We start from the raw sequence: 17,815 nt of genomic DNA on the forward strand, positions 1-17,815 counted from the left end.
CTTAGATTCTGAAATTGCACTCAGCAATTAGCTGTGAACAGCTCCCTCACTAAGAGCTTTGTCCACCATTGCTTTCCACCAGGAAAAAACACTCTTTAGCGCTCAATCGGAACAAAGGGCAACCCCAGTTTTGTCCGGCGTTTGCTCCAATTTAGCACTAAAGAGCAGGTTTTCCCTGGGAAAGGAGTGGGGCAAGGGGATAACTTATGGGACCCATGCTTTCTAGCCACAGGACAAGTGTGGACATGCCCAAAGCATTTGATTTGGACTTGGCCCTTTTGACCAAATCAGGCCACCTCCAGTTAGTGAGGCATTCCAAGAACACTTATTGCTCTGGCATTTCAGTAGGTTGGAAACTTATTCCAGAGCGTCGCCACCTCAGAGGAATGCCTCTTTTTTTGCTGCCATTGTTTCCCCGGTTTAAATCTGTTGACAATAATCATAGCTTTCTAGTGCGTTTGTCTGGTTGAATAATCACCTTAACGCGCCAGCTTTTGTGAGTCACTGAAACAATGGTTGTGGCTGATAGATCCCTCAGAAAAGCTTATGCGGAAATTAATAATTCCACACACCCCCTTTGCAGCAGGAGTGTGGGTGGTGTTTTGCTTTGGTGGTTATAAGGTCATACTGTACTATATATACCCTGCTTGGTAAGGAATAAGAATGTGCCTCAGTAACTGAGGAAGCTGTCTTTCAGTATGTACGTAAGTGAAGGGCCTTAATCCACCAGGGCTCCTCCTTAAGAACAGAAGAAGAGTATGGCTGGATCAGGCCAAAGGCTTATGCCATAGCTGTCAAGTTTCGGATTTGAAAATAAGGGCTCAGCAGCCTCACCTATCCCAGGGACAGTCACATGGCAGTGGTGGGCGGAGCCAGAAGCAAAAGTGGGCGGCACTGGTGTGAACCCACGCAGTAGGCTTACTGTATTTTGGAAACGCTGCCCGTGGGCTACGATGCCTGTAAGCACAGGAAATGGCTCCCGCTTGCTTTGAGGCTGCAAGGAGGTGAGGTCTTCCCAGTCCCTGGCCAGCAGGGGGAGGGAGAGGAGCTGCTTCCTTGGAAAAAACGGGAAATTAAAGGGATATAAAAAATAAGGGATAGCAGCGGGAAACTGCTTGAAATAAGGGAGATTCCCGGGGAAAACGGGATACTTGACAGCACTGGCTTATGCTAGTCCAGCATCCTTTTCTCATGCTGACCAGCCATATGCCTCTGGGCATAGCAGTCAACCCTCCCTGCTGTTTCCCAATGCTATAATAAGGGAATTTCCCGCAAAAAAAAAACCCGGGAAAGGTTGACAGCTATGCCTCTGGGAAGCCTGCAAGCCGGACCTGAGTACAACAACACTCTCTCCCCACTGATGCTCCTTAGCAACTGGTATTGCTAAGGAGTTATAACAATAATAACCGGTAGCCGTGAATAGCCTTATGAGACGTCCTTTAAATCAAGCATGGTGGGCTGTCTTCTTTGAAGGGGAGCTGCTTCAACATTGGCTGAAATCGTCTCCAATAATTGCTTGCAGCCCCATCGCAGTCGTTCTTCTATCCTCCTTGGCAAGCTTAAAGTGCAAATTCTTACCACTGGCCACATAATTCTGTCCCGCCATCCACCTGCTTCCCCCCCCCCCTAGATCTTTAATGCAGGGGTGGGAGAGATGTCAGGTCTGCGGGATCAACTTTACCCCCCCCCCCGAAATCCTAAGGGCCACCAGCAGATGCCAAGTGCAGAATAATGGCTTAGAAATGGGGCTAGACAAGGAAAAGGTGCTGAGAATTGTAGCTCCATGAGGGGTAAACCACTGTTCCCATTATTATTTGGGAAAAGCAGTACTGATGGGAGTTGGAGTCCCTCCTGGTTTAATTCTGCAGGCCAGCCTTCACCAAGATACCCCATGGAAAACCAGCAGCGGTGATCTGAAAGGCTTTCTTCATCCCCCTCCAGCAGTTCTGCTAACTTTGTGACTAAAAGCAGGGATTTGCTTTTAGTATTTAATTTTATTTGTTCAACAAGATGGCTATGCCGTTTCGTTAAAAAAAATACCCAACAACGTCTAATTCAGTGGTATAAAACATTGATTGAAAATAACAATGAAAACAAGCTTCAAGTAAAAAGGAACAGCTTTTTAAAAACAAATGCACATACTAAAATTGCACATTTGGGTAGGCCTGCCTAAATAAAATACAGTAGGGTTGAAGCCAACTAACATTTACTCAGAGCAGACCTGCTGAAATTAATGGTCCTAACAAAGACCATGTTTGCCCATTTCAGTGGGTTTAGTCTGAGTAAAACTGAGTTGAATGCTATCCTATATCTATCCATTTCAATAGGCCTGCTCTGAGTAGGACAAGCACTGGATAAAACCCATAGTTTCTAGCAGGTGTCAAAAGCGACAACAAAGGGGGCCTGCCTAATCTCAACAGGCAGGCAGTTCCAGAGGAGAAGTGCTGTCACAGCAAAAGATCAATTTGTCCCAGTCCTTTCACATGAAAACCTATTCTTGTTTTTGACCCCAAGCTTTCTTCATTTCAGCAGCCAAATGGGGTGGGGTGGGGGAATTGTTGCTACTGTTAAACAATATGGAGTCAGTAGTCCTTGATAATCTACTGCAAATCCCCAGGGATTTACCAGTAGATCTGGATCTATCTTTTTTTTCTGGAGGAGGGCTTGGTTGCCTACTGGCCAGTACTTTAAACAAGAGCAACACCTGGTTGGCAGGTAAGGGCATTCTGATGCCTAAGGCAGAGCAGCAAATGCAAACACACGTAGTCCAGGTGGTTAGTAGTCTTAAGATTTAGTGTCAGGAGTATAACGTATTCCTGGACACCGCAGAGTTAGACGCAGACTTTTCTGGAAGCTTCTGGCTGTTGTGTAATTGACTGGACAGCACAATGCAGGAACTCAGCAACTCACTGGATAACTATATACAGTGTTTATTGAAGCAACTAGCATCCATAAGTTACTATGTACAGACTTTACAAAATAGAAGAAACAAAACATAAAATCTTTTCCTCTCTCTCTCTCTCTCTCTCTCTCTACTGACCACTTTCTCCACACCAACACCTGCACCACACACTAACCACAGAAGCTCTCACACAGAGCTCAGACTTTAGGAACTCATTGACCAATCACAGGTCATTGCTAAGGGTCCGAGAGAGAGCAGATCTGGGCTTTCTGCCAACTAGTAATTGCTTGAAGATAGACAGATGAATTTCTGCACGTAGGCAACTCTGAAATCTCTAACAAGTAGTACCACTGAACATGCACAGAAGTGGCGTCATCTTTCGGGGACACTGAACATAATGTAAACTGCTATGCTGCCTGCTTTGTCTTCCCACGGGGGTGAACCCCCCCCCCCACACACACCCAAAGAACTGAAGCAGATCCGAAACTGAATATTTGCTATGGATCATTTTATCCAATGGCTTTTATGCATGCATCCTTCCATGTTGGAAAAACTGACGGGAAATGTTGGGGTGGGGGGAGGGCAGGAAGAGAGAGGAGCTGCTGCTGTCATCCCTCAACGTCTGCTGTCTGAGTCAGTCTCCTCACTTTGCCTGATGGTAGGGCCGGCCCAGTATAGGGCAATATGTTTTTGTAGGTCCCACTTTAGTATCTTAGAAAGCTTTGGTTTTTAAAGTGATGGTCTGCTTTCCATTTTCTTAACCCAATACAGCAGATTAATTATTTCCCATAAAGTCCCATACTTCATGTAACCGGTCAGAAATGTGTAGCGTCTTTTTAAAATTCATGGCCACAGCAAAACACAAAATGCATGTTTTGTGCAGCAATTAATGAAGTACAGTAATACCCAACACCTTCACAAGCTTATTCCCTAAAGAAGTCCCCCCCCCCCTGCACCCTGCAAGCCACATTTATCTCAGGAGGAAATGTTGCAAATGAAGCTAATTTGCATACCAGCACTTCTTTTGCTTAATTTATTCTTTTTCTTCAGATAACTGGAGAGAGATGAATTAGCCCATGGGAATCCTTCTCAGGTCTTCATATGGTTTATGAGATTTTAACAGGTATTGCTCCCATGTTTTTGAGCAGGTGTTTATACCCATGAGGGCTAGGAACTTGGCTGTTTTAAGAAGGAGCCCCTGTGATCTCAGAGCGCACAACTTTATACTCAAAATCTGTTTCTGTGCTGCTGCCCAATGGAACTAGTAGAGTGGAGTGGGGGGGAACAGTATGTGGAGCCAGGATCAACAGTAAGGCAGGGTGAAAACCAATGATAGCCAGAACTATCTAATTCTTTTGTCCCCACCTTCCTCCCTGCTGAATTATACAACCACTGAGACTAAGGAGGAGGAGGAGGCTACCTGAGGATAAAATGAGCTTGGTTGGGAATGTGTACCATTTGCCCTAATGCACCAGCTTCCACTAACTTGTGTGGTCTTGTTATTTTATTGGAGCAATTTGTTTTGAGTCACTGTCAGGGGTGCCAACTTGAATAAAATATTGGGGTGGGGGGGGAGCAGGTAAGCCCTGCACAATCGATCACACAATTTGGCACACACGCATCATTCGAATGGCAATGTCCATTGACCTGGAGCAGACATAGGCAAATTCGGCCCTCCAGGTGTTTTGAGACTACAATTCCCATCATCCCTGACCACTGCTCCTGTTAGCTAGGGATGATGGGAGATGTAGTCCCAAAACATCTGGAGGGCCGAGTTTGCCTATGCCTGACTTGGAGAGAGGCCTCCCAAATACTTTAATTGGGAGAGGGTGAAGACCCCCTCGGCCCCTAGGAGTTGGCTCCTATGATCACTGTTGCTTTTTCAGTGCTTCCTACTTCCCTGAGCAGTGAGCAGTCCGGGGAAAGTGCTTAGCCAATGCCGGTAGTCTCCATAGGCTTTGGACTTCAACTCCCATCATTCCACCCTATTGACCATGCTAGCTGGGGCTGACAGTTGTTGTAGTCCGAAACACCTGAAGTCCTCCAGGTTGGCTATCCAGAGTTCAAGTTGAGTAGCCTGCATTCCTTCCACCAGGGAAGCCGAGGCAGATTTACACATGGTTCCCCGACAGTCACTTGTCCAGACTCAGACATGCTCAGTTTCAGACCGCACACAAGCCAAGAACTTTGTGAACAAGCAGACTACCCAGGCAGATAGCATAGTGTCAGGGAACTGCCACCTGGCCCACTGAGGGGAATGGAGGGTCCCTTAGCTTACAGAGACCCCCAAAGCCTTTTGAGCAGCAGCATCTCTTCCAGCTCAAAGAGCAGCCACACCTCCAGTGGGGAGGAAGGCGAAGGGGCCAGCCGGGAGAGGAGAGGGCTTGGGGATGCTGCTGAGAGCCCCAGCACCTCCCCTCGTCCTGCTGGTCCGGAGGGTAGCACGCCATTTCCGGCACCCCAATTGTGCAGAGGGGTGAAACGCAAGGAGGGTAGGAGGAGATTTGGGGTGCCGAAGCTCTTATGCTGGGGAAGGAGCTGGAAGGGGCCACTCCCGGATTCTGCCAGTGACTGAGACAGACATGCTTTTGTAGCTCTGCACTGAAAATAGTTTTGCATATTAAAACTGCCAAAAGATTGGTCTCCTGCTTCGTTACTCGTAAGCACCATCACGTGAACCTTACACATAGTCTTTAATATTATTATCCCAAAGATCCACTGAAACCTAAGGCGCTTCATTAGCATTCAGCTCACAGCTCTTCCCCACTCTTTCTTTTTCTTGTCACACAAATTCCAGCTGTCAAAATCTCCTCATTGCCGTCTCCACTGAGTATTAACATTCCAAAAACTCATTCCAGAGCCAAGGAGAAGCGATTATGTACAGTACTATTGTTGTCCTTGCTCACCTATCAAGTTGTCCAGGCTAAACTGTGGAGATTGAGCCTATTAATGCAGATCAAAGCAACCTTACTCACATTATATCAGTGTCTGTAGCATCTTCTGTAGCCTGGAACAGAGCTTCTCAAACTCTCTACCTACTTGACAGGACTGAAAATTATTGAGGCCCACCAGTCGCAAAATGGATGTTCAGACCTGTCAAAAAAGGATGGCCAGTGGAGGCACAGATTGACATAATCAGCCACCAACTACTGACATGGTTTTCTATTGGTGATATTCCTTGCTGCCATCATTACTGGATGTTCCTCATCATTGCTACCTGCCACCTGCTTGCCAGGTAGACAGTAAACAAGCAAGAAAGCAGCATCAGCGCCTGCTGGTCCTGCTTCTCACTACCACTGTTGTCCGGGCCAGACCAGTGACAGGTGAAACAAGCAAGCAGGTTGCAGTGGTGAAGAGAGGAAGCAGGTGCAAGAGGCTTTTGCCTGTGGGTCTCCTAATGGGTTGTGGAGCCTCAGCAGATACCTTGCCTCAATCCTAGGGTGCCCTTTGCTTCTCCAATGACCATTTGGCCTGTTACTTCCATTCCCCTGCATGCCTTAGGATTTCCCAAATTGTGCTAAATTTTCCAGTTGCGCCCAGTGAGAATGAACTGTGTACAGTTGCACAAATGTCCTGTCTGCTGCCTACCATCAAACAGGGGGTTTCCCACCCTGGAATTGGAAACCAGAGAGTTTGGTATCCTTTACTGCAGGCATGTCCAACAGGTAGATTGGGATCTACTGGTAGATCACTGAACGTCTGCGGTAGATCACTGGCTCCCCCCAAAGAAGCTGAACAACTGTTGCTCCCCTAAAAAAGGTCAACATTTTACCTCCTCCCTGAAAAAACTCAACAACTTTGACCTGAACCCCCAAAAAGGGGGTAAGATCACTGCCTGTTTTTAACTTTGTGAGTAGTTCTCAGTCTCTTGGGAGTTGGCCACCCCTGCTTTACTGTACAATGCAGGATCGAATTCCTACTGACTTCTAGACCCAATGACTCCTAGACCCCCTGAAATCAATGGACATAAGTTAGCCACGTCTATTAATTTAAATGGGTCTCCTCTGAATGTGACTAGCATTGGATACTACCCATAATTCCACCGAAAAAGCTTTGCAATGTCCCTTTAAGAAAATAACGAGGGGGGCTCACTATTCCATTACTGGCAGACTCATTCCTCACCCCCAGAAAGCCAGCAGGATGGATTCCTTCATGGTCTATGATCTGGAATTTTTGGATACTTTTTACTGGCTCTGGGTGTGCAGAGCTGCTGGCGCTCTGTCAAACACAAATTACTGGCAGAAGCACTCTCTAAAAGTAGCCATTTGGCGCTGCAGGGAAAGGCAGCGGGAGAAGGGCTCAGTGAGCACAGCATGGCGGGGCTTCATTTATGATGCCTCGGAGTGGGAAGAAGCAGATTCTGGTAGGTGTCATTAAAGCCACACGTTAGCAGCAAATCTGCTAGCATTTAATCTCTGCGCCAGCGGGTCACCTGCTGATGAGAAGGGCAGCTGTGACAGCAAGGTGGATTTGTACAGAGGCTGTAGCACTTATTTTCCTCCCTAGTAGTGATAGAGAGGATTACTTAATGGTTCTCACTCCACCTTCCCTAAGGAGACTATTGACTTGACTCGTCTGCTTTGAGATCTGTTCCCTACTACAGGTGATCTTGCGGGTCCCCTGTTGTCGGTCAGAATAGACCACACTGGACCAAATCGGACCAATAGGCTGACGTGGTACATAGCACAGCATCTCCCAATATTCCTATTACAAATAAATTTGCTGCTGGAGCTGCTCAGCAGACCCTCTTTGCAGCGCTGTGTTTGGCTCTTCTACCCTCTCACCCACACAGGCAGGGGCTGAACTGTCAAACGTTTTTGACGCCCCCTTCCTACTGTGATGCCAGCAAGGTGCAGGATGAACGGATGACTCAGCCCACACGTACCCTCTCTGCAGCTGCTGGGGCTTCCGATTTGCACTTTTGTCTCTGCGGTGCTCCAGCCATACTGTGCAAGTGTCTGACGGCGCTGATGGGAGAGGCGAAGCTGGCTTGTTTGTTCCACAAACATCTGGACAGCTCTAAAAGGCCCTCTTCTTGCAGAGAAGACCCACACCCCCTGTGGCTCAGCCACCCTGGCACCAGCAGTCAGCCAGGTTGGGCCCTGGCCAAGGGAAGGAGTCCTCACCAGCCCAGCTGTGCTGGCTGCCATTCACTGCCCTCCCAACCAGGCTCCTGGATGTTTTGTTGTTTTTATTAAGGATTTTTTTGGTGGCAGACCAAGACCCTAGTTAAAAGGGAAGGGGACGGATTGATAGGGGGCAGTATGGGGGACAGACAAAGTGGCCAGCATGTATCCTGGTCCTGAGCTGAGCTCCTTGGAGTAAAAGCTGGCTTGGAAAAGTCATTGCATGGATGACATTTGTTTGAACAAGTACATGCCCTGAGCATGTGCAGAGTGCTTTCATCTCACACCATCATCGCTCCATATATGCCGAGCTTCAGATCAGAAGAGAGAAGTTTCAGCCCAATGCGAATCCATGTCTGCTTTTTCTTTCTCCCCTCTTCCTTTTTTTTAAAGGGAGGGGAATAGGCATTGGAGAGCGAGGGGCGGGTAAAAATGCAGGACCAGGCGGTGAAGGGGCATCCTGATGTCTCTGACGCTGGGTGAAACAGAAACCCACACGGTCCTCCGCTCGTATCTTCTCCTGCAAACTCTTGCAGAACGCAAAGAAAGGCGCGAGACGAGAGAGAGGCTCCACGGATGGGCGGCGACTGCGCGCGCCAGGGAGAGAGCCGGCTTCGGAGAGAGGCGCGCCGCGCGCATCCACACGAACACGCGTCTGCAGCAGGAGGAGCTACACGCGGAGATCTTGGAGGAAGGGCAAACGCACGAGGCACAAGGGAGAGGAGGAGGAGGAGGAGGAGGAGGGCCGTGTGGGGTTTCTTCTTCACCATGTCCCTCTGCTCCCGGGACAAGCTGGACTGGAATCATCTCGCTCGAAAGGAAAGCGGAGTGACACCGCTTAGGCAAGATTCGGGAGCGGAGGGGGAGGGGAGGGAGGTAGAGCTGTAAACGGGCAGCCCTCCCCGCATCGGGACACCTGCGCCTCGGCTTTTTCTTTAGTGGGGTGGGGTGTGAGCTTTTCTGCCTCTCCCCTCCTCCATCCCATGAAGATGAACGTGTGAGTGCTTCAATAACACGAATAATTCCTTCCAAGGGGCTTGTCTTTTCTGCTACTGGGGACCGTAGGAACCAACGGCTGAGGCCAGGGGTCTTGGACCCCCCCATGAAATATTTGAGGGGTCCAGTCCCCCACCCATCCCAAAGTTGATGGGCATTGCCATTAAAATGATGTGCATGCACCGTGTCATGTGATCGATTATGGGTGTGTGTGTGATGCTTACCTGCCCCCTTCCCAAATATTTTATTCAAGATGGCACCCTTGCTGGAAACTGAGGTGGCATCTTTTGAGGTGTATGAGAGAGACTCCCCAGGGCTTGTGTGATGTATCCAAGCCCACCAGGCAGAGAACATGGAAGGAGTGGCCTTTAAACCGCAGGACCAGCAGGTGAAGAATGTGCAGGTGATTTCCCCCACTGTCACCATTGTCAAGACTTTTTTTGGGATGGGGTAATGTGGATTTGAGGTTGAAGGAGGGTCCCCTAACCCTGTTTTAGTTGTAACCCTAACCAAGGGGAGACTCTCTGCTGCCCACTGAGCCCTGGGCACAAAATCAGGCAGGAAATCTCCAGTTACAGGATTGCGGGAACGGGGTGAGGTTTGGATGATGTCTTTGGGTCCCCAAACCTGTGGTTATACCTGTAAGACAGGAGTTTGTAGTAGAGGCAACTACTGAGTGCACAAACCAGTCTGTTTGTTAAGCTAATGGTCCTAGCCAGCAGCCTCTTAAGCATCCTATTTGCATGTCTAAATAGTTGGTCAAGAATAGATGTGTTGTCATATAAATACTTAACTAGTGAGTGATGCTTTTCTAGAAGGAGGGGATAAACCTTCCCCACCTGCATGGATACCAGGTCATCCTAGGGGTTGGTGATCAATAGACCAGGGGCCTGGGTGGTGTAATCTCACTTAGAGTGGAAAAGACACAGAGGCTGGCCTTGCACTCTATGCTGAAACCAAAGCTATGGTTTTTGGTGGGGGATTCCGGAAAACCTAGTGGGGCAGCGAGATCTGATGCTCTGAGCCCTTCCATCTTATGCTCCCATTGTGTGTGTGTGTATGTATGTGTGTGTGTGTAAATAAAACCATATATCAAAAAGACGCCACAGTCTCCTGTGACTTTCATTCCAAGGGAAACTTAACACAAGGTAATTGCTGGCACCCTTGAAGTCTCTCACTGTTTGAATAATAATAATAATTATTATTATTATTATTATTATTATTATTATTATTATTATTATTTATACCCCGCCCATCTGGCTGGGCTTCCCCAGCCACTCTGGGCGGCTTCCAACAAAATATTAAAATACAGTAATCCACCAAACAGTAAAAGCTTTCCTAAACAGGGCTGCCTTCAGATGTCTTCTAAAAGTCTGGTAGTGGTTGTTCTCTTTGACATCTGGTGGGAGGGAGTTCCACAGGGACAAAAAGGCCCTCTGCGTGGTTCCCTGTAACCTTTTCCCCTGGATATTGGGCTGCATGGAACACTCCTTTATCCAGAGCAGGCATGTCCAACAGGTAGATTGTGATCTACTGGTAGATCACTGGACGTCTGCGGTAGATCACTGGTAGATCATTGGCTCCCCCCAAAGAAGCTGAACAACTGTGGCTCCCCTAAAAAAAAGTTCAACGTTTTACCTCCTCTCTGAAAAAAATCAACTGCCAGTAGATCACTGACAGTTTTTTAACTATGTGAGTAGATCGCAGTCTCTTGGGAGTTGGCCACCCCTGATGTAGAGCAGAGTTTGGTGACTAAAGCCAGCAGTGGCTACTGGCTATTATGTTTATGCCCTAACTCCACTGTTGAAGTCAGTATACCTCTGAATGCTGGCTGTTGAGATTTGCAGGTGGGAAGAATACTGTTACATTCTGAGCTGCTTCTGAGCTTCCCATTGGCAACTGGTTGGCCACTGGGAGGACAGGATGCTAGACTAAATGGGCCTTTAGCCTGATACAACAGAGTACTTCTTATGTTGTGGATGTTGAACTCCAGCTCCCATCAGCCCCAGCCAAAATGGAAAATGTTCATGGATTATGGGAACTGTGGTCCACTGATACCTGGAGGGTAAAACAGATTTTCTATTCTTGATCTAGATTGCACTGAGGAACTGTAAATGTTTGTTAGCTGAGTCATGTGATAATATATCCTCCAATAAAGATGATGATGGTAATTAATAATTTATTATTTATACCCCACCCATCTGGCTGGGTTTCCCCATGTTATGTGCTTTTCATGACCTCTAATGAATGGACAGTTTTTGGCTGCTGGCTTTGGTAGCTGGCTGTTATTTTAATTTACCGGTAAGTGGGAAGGACATACATAGCTCGGTGGTAGAGCATCAGCCCTGTTCATTCCCTAACTTCTCCAGGAAGTGATGGGAATATCCCAACTGAAACTCTGGAGAGCTGCTGCCCATCATTGTAAATGAATCATTGGTCTGGCTTGGTATAAGGCAACTTCCTATGTTCCTAAGTCCTTGATTTGTCTTCTAGGATTTCCAAGAGGCAACTGGAACATTCCCTCTTTAGAGTGCTCTAGACGGCACACCACCTGAGACAAGACAAGAAGAACCATGTGGGTTGGAGCCCAGCTGCTGAGTTCATCCTGGGTTTGATCCATATGATACTCTTCTGCCAAAAGATGAACAACGGTCTTTCAAGGTTTATCCCTGTGCACACCAGCATCAAACCATACAGCTTCTACTGAGGAAGGAGGCTGGCATTTTTTTCAGTTTGGGCTTTGAGACACAGAGTTGGCATTCATCTCCGGCACAGAGGCCTTCTGCTCCTTTGAATGGCCATGGTGGATTTTCCTTGGCTAACCAGGACAGCTCCATCCCTTGCCCAGGGCCCATCATGGCACTTTTGCTGGACAGAGTCCGCGACTTCTCTCCTGGCCTCAACATATCACCTGGTCTTAATCCATGGATACTAAACCACTCTCAAAGGGATTGTGAGCTGGAACCAGGCTGTAGCGAGCACACGCTGGCTGTTGGCAGCAGCTTCCCAGGGCCAGCTGTCCGCTTTGTGCTGCCCACCATTTATGCCCTTATCTGTGCTTCCGGTGTTCTGGCCAATGGGCTGGTGATTTCGGTTGTGCTGGGCTGCAAGCAGAAGGTAGTGTCCGACATCTACATTTTGAACCTGGCGGTAGCTGACTTACTCTTCTTGCTTGGTATGCCGTTTGTCATCCACCAACTTCTGCAGGAGCAAGGCTGGGTTTTTGGAGACTTTCTGTGTTGGGCTGCGACCACCATCGACCTCAGCAACCAGTTCAGTAGCGTGGGCATTGTCACTCTGCTGTGTGTAGACAGGTAGGAGCCAAGGTAGAAGAGCAGGATGAACATGGTATGCTAATTCAGAAGAGACTCAGAAGGACCATAGATAGGTCAGTAGCAGAGTGCTTGCTTTGCAAGCTGAAAGTCCCAGGTTCAGTTCCTGGCATTTCCAGTGACAAGGATTGGTCTTCAACAATCTTTTTGGACCACAACTCCCATCAGTCCCAGGCAGCACAGCTATGCTGGCTGGTTGATGGGAGCTGTGTGTGGTCCAAAACATCTGGAGAGCACAAGGTTGGCAAAAGCTGCAGTAGGTGATGGTAAATATGTTTGCCTGAAATCCTGGAAAGTCATTCAGTGATACTGGGCCCCTTTGCTGTTGTCACTTGATGTCAGGTGACCAACAGGTGGGTGGTCTTTCAAAGTGGTCCATGCAACGGTGTGTGGAGTGAGGCAGTATGATCCAGTTCCTTACCTCTTAGCTAGTTGTATAGTAGTCTGACCTGGTTTATTCAGCTTCCTGAGTCCTATTCCATCATGTTTGCAACTAGACACCTATTAAAATACGTATTTAATAAAAGCAGCTCTGTGGCACTGATCCAGCAATGTTATCCTGCCAACCCCCGCCCCCCGCCCCATTCACATACACACTTAGATGCTCTTTGCTCCCAAATATTCTAAATGTTGCAAATAAAACCTTCAGGAGCAAATAACAGATTGCAGATGGTGCTGGGGGTAAATGGCATGTGGAATTAAATCTCTCTCCTGATGTGTTGCATTCCTGATCTGGATCACGGACCTCCATGATTATTTTCTTAAAAAAATAACAACCTGGGGGTTGGTTTTTTTGCATGCTTTTTAAAGCATGTGCGTAACTCAACATGTAGCTCGGCTTTGTGTACAGGGCCGGATTTAGGTTTGATGAGGCCCTAAGCTACTGGAGGTAATGGGGCCCTTTATATGTCCAGCTGTCCTTTGTCAACAACAAATAGTTGCTGTTTTTTGTGTTGAATATATGCTATATGGTAATTTATGAACCCAATGGGTATCTAAAGCCATTTGCACATAACAAAATATGTATTCTATCAAAGTAATTGTTGAACTGAAATACAATTAAGAAGAAGTATATTAACAGTGAAATATATTTTTTTCCTTTAATTTTTTGGGTGCCTCCAAGAGAGTGGGGCCCTAAGCTATAGCTTGTTTAGCTTATACATAAATCCGGCACTGCTTGTATACACTGCAAAAGAGCACAGGTCACCTAAATGCATATTGGGACAAAGAAACACTAACTGCTAACCACTCCCCCTTTGAAGAAGGTAGCAGTTATTCAAATCTGAAAGCAGCTTTTCTGTTTTCATAGTGGCAGGATACTACTCATTAGCGCTGAAATAGACTCATACATTTTTCCCACTCAAGAGAGCTACATATATTCCTTTTGGAATGTATGGTCTGCACTCTTGTGAGTCCAGTCTCTTTTAGCCAAGTCCTGCCAAGTTTCCCTATTTATTATTGGTTCCTAAAATTGCAGGATGACAGATGCAAAAGTAAGGACATACTGTATTCTATTTCTTACAGTTTACAGTCAGTGGCTGGAGTGCCATGCTTGATCTGGAAGTAACCTGCATAGCTGTCAACTTTTCCCTTTTTAAAAGGGAAATTCCCTTATTCCAAATAGGATTCCTCGCAAGAAAAGGGAAAAGTTGACAGCTATGAACCTGCTGTTTAGGCCTGATTTATGGGAAAGTTATGGCACATAGACAGTAAAGCGGAATAAATTATTGCTCGTATTAACTGTCATTTGGAGGAATCCTTTAAATTTGCAGATGTTCTTGCCCTCTTAAATTATATCCCTGTGGTGTAGAGGCTAACAGATGGATCCTGCAGGGACAAAACACTTACCACCCTCTACCCAGTAGTGCGAAGTCCTCGCTGCCTTGTCTACATTTGAACACATGACTTATTAATGTCAATCTCATTTATATGTGCACATTAAGCTATAGGTTTAAGTTAGGATCGATGGGATAGTCTTAATGTCAGCTGGCAAGGTTTGCCTTCCCTTCTGTTATATTTGCAGAAAAAAAGAACAGCTGCTCTATTTCCCATCCGATTCTTCCGTTGCAAATGGCAGTCCCAGCAACAATTTTTACACATCCTTCCCGCAATAATCACCGACAATGAGTTACCATGGTCACTGTGCACGTTTCTTGCGGATATTTGGACATACGCCTCGTCTCCTTTGTGGAATGTGCCGCCCTGTGTCTCCTGTATCCTTGACGCCGGTGCATTTCTCTCTCCAGGTACGTGGCAGTTGTGTACTCGTCCACCATCGGCCAGAAACGGACCCTGCGGTGCACAACTCTGATCAACGCTGGTGTGTGGGCTGGGAGCTTAATTCTGGCCACCCCTGCGATGCTCTATGCCCGGGTGCACTGGGACAACAAGACTGAGATCTGCCTCCTTGACTTACCAGGTCCCCACAGTGTATACTGGTATACCCTCTACCAGTCACTGCTGGCTTTCCTGTTCCCCTTGGTGGTGATCACTGTACTGTATTCATTGACTCTGCAGCACCTCTTCCGTGCCATGCGCCGGGTGCGTCGGAACCCATCCGCCCGCAGCCGGAAGGTGACCCACATGGCCCTCACGATCATGGCTGCCTTCTTTGTCTGCTGGACTCCGTATCATGTGCTGCAGTTGGTCAACCTCCATGCCACACCCTCTGCCACCCTTTTCTACCTGTACCAGGCTACCATTTGCCTCAGCTACGCCCACAGCTGTGTCAGCCCCATCCTTGTCATTTTCTGCACCGAGTTCTTCCGCGAGAGGATGACCCAGTCCAGGTGGGGACAAGGAACAGGAGGGGATGTGGTGGAGGGAAAGGGCTAATTCAGTAGAGGGTGACTTCCTAATGTGAGAAGTGATGTAAAAATTGGGGTTTGGCTTTTGCTGTCCAACTCCCCAGGGGACAATCCGAGTCCCCTAAGTCAGAGAAGAATGGATAGAGGCAGGATCCAGTGGAAAGCAAGGCAGATATTTATTTTTCTGTTGCAACAGAGTCCCCTGCCCTCCTTCCAAGGAGGGAGAGACCCTGAACAAAAGTGTGCAGGAAACTTTAAAGACTTTTGACGTTGCCCAACCCCCTAAGCCAAAGACCACCCCAAAATCATCATACATATATCACAGGAGGCGGTCTACAGCAGAAATCCTGCCTGCCAGGATACCTGATAAGGGTTGCTGATTGCATTACCTGGGCAGCCTGTCCATTCTTTTGTGACGGTTAATACTTTAGTTCCTGAATCCAGGTCACAGGCTCACCCTATTCATACACAAATACGCCCTTAAGACAGGGTTTGCAAGCAAAAAGACAATGGGGAGGCTTTTCCCATTTGCCTCCCTCCCTGCAGAGGAATATTTGAGGTCATTGGGAGAGTCAAAACGGCTTCAGGATTGCTCTCCCGTACTATTTCAGGAACATGGTTCATATATTTAGATATGTGTGCATTAATGAGACCTTAAAATTCTTCTAACAGAAGGATGCTGCAAGCTTTAATATAAGGGTGAAGCAGGGATGGGGAATCTCAGTGCAGCCCTCAGGACTCTCTACAGGCCATGGTACATCTCCCCATGGCACGCCCCTCACCAGTCCTGCTTCACACTCCCCTGGAATGCTTTTGCTTGGACTGGAATGTATCCTCGAACTCTGACACTGCTTCTTGGTTTGTGGGGAAGGAGGATAAAGAGAGGGGTGTATGAATGGAAACGAGCCCAAAGTAAGATATCGTCGTCATCATCATTGTCATCACCATAGTAATAATGGTTTGTATACCGCCCTATACCTGTAGGTCTCAGGGCAGTTCATGGCATAAAATTACAATTAAAAAATACATCATAAAAATTAGAACAGAAACAAACCAATAATCCTCCCTACCAAACACATTTCAAAGCTCATCGGATGCCAGTCAGGCACCTGGAAGGTGTATAATGAAGACGCCGGCCAAACTTCCCTGAGGAGAGCATTCCACAAATGGGAAGCCACTGCAGAAAAGGCCCGTTCTTGTGTTGCCACCCTCCGGACCTCTTGTGGAGAGGAGGCACACAAAGACGAGCCTCAGAGGATGATCTCAGTGTCCAGGTAGGTTCATATGGAAAGGGGTGGTCCTTGAGGCATTGCAGCCATTTTGTTGCTCTGCCCTTTCTCACCTCTGCTCTATCTTCCATTGGCCTGTGGCCCTTGGAAAATTGCCCAGCAGGGAATGTGGCCCTCAGGTTGGAAAATGTTCCACACTCCTGCTGTGGAGAGTGACCTGGGCATAAGGTCCAGTGAACACAACAGAACATTCTCCTGAGTCAAAACACACAGGATTGCATTATGCATATCACTTATTAAATAGATAATGCTTGAGAGATTCTCTCTCTTTCTTTACAGGTATTGCAGATTCTTCACCAGGTGGAGGGCAGTACGAGAAAGCCATTCCTTATCTATACCAGAAATGACAGCTACAATGTACAGTCCAGAAGCAAGCCATGCTGCGTCTCCATGCATCGCCTGCCCTCCATTTGCAGTAGAGATGCCTTTGGCTTCTGTAACTGAGACCACCAGATTCAATGTAGTCATCAATGGACACGAGGAACCTAGTGGGTTTTGAGGACCCTCTTTGATTTGGTTTATGGTAGATCTCCGTTTGAAACATTGGCACACCCTGAAGTTCTGGAAGAGGATTAAGGTGGTGATGAGGGAGAGATGCAGACCGGAACCCGCCTGGTGCTGGAGCACTGTTGTAAGACCATGGCACCAAGTGGGAAAACTGTTAGTGACGACTAATAAGACAAGGGACATTGAGCGAATTAAATGAAACAATTATTCACTTTGTCTGGAAGTCAATGCGCCTGTTCTGTTTCAGTCTACAAGAACAAATTAATTGTCCTGTAAATATCATTTGTCGTGATATCCGTCCTCTAATCTATTGACTGCTCTTGCCAGGGTGTTCCCTTGAACAAAAGAGAAATCTATCAAGTTGATGGAACTTCTATACGATGGACACATTAGACCAGAGCACTTAAAAGTGCTTATTTATCAATCTTACCTGTTGGTTGGCCATGTTCAACCAACCTGATCCTAAAATCAACTTTATCCTATCACAATTCCTTCTGTTACCTTAGTAGTTCTCACGTGGTCAGAGTTTGAAATGAGGATGTGCTATCTGAACTGCTTTCTCATTCACTGGTGCTAGGTTTGCAAAAAGGTTCGCAATTTGCAAACAAAATGGTAAACAGATAAGGGGCTTTATTCAATCCATACACAGAGCAGACCTTTTGCAATTAATGACCATTACTAACTTAGGCTGATTAATTGCAATGGATCTACTCTGAGTAAAACTCAGTTGGATACAACCCCAAGATACCTGCATCTTATATTCCAGTGGCACATTAACAACTACTGCTTGGGGATGCTTTCCCCCTCCTCTCTCCCCATTGCTTTCCCCTTGTGTGTCATATCTTTTAAACTGTAA

General features: G+C 47.2%; 1 protein-coding gene across 1 annotated transcript; it reads left to right on the plus strand.

The window, feature by feature from the left end:
• Window positions 1-11,597: 11,597 nt before the first annotated feature.
• On the plus strand, window positions 11,598-17,236 carry LOC117060265 (melanin-concentrating hormone receptor 2-like). The gene is made up of 3 exons (XM_033172477.1): window positions 11,598-12,338; window positions 14,603-15,145; window positions 16,732-17,236. The coding sequence occupies exons 1-3, from the start codon at window positions 11,881-11,883 to the stop codon at window positions 16,949-16,951; spliced, it is 1,221 nt and encodes a 406-aa protein (XP_033028368.1). The 5' UTR covers window positions 11,598-11,880; the 3' UTR covers window positions 16,952-17,236.
• Window positions 17,237-17,815: the final 579 nt, after the last annotated feature.

This window comes from Lacerta agilis, chromosome 15, assembly GCF_009819535.1.
Source record: "Lacerta agilis isolate rLacAgi1 chromosome 15, rLacAgi1.pri, whole genome shotgun sequence".
Classification (NCBI taxonomy): domain Eukaryota; kingdom Metazoa; phylum Chordata; class Lepidosauria; order Squamata; family Lacertidae; genus Lacerta; species Lacerta agilis.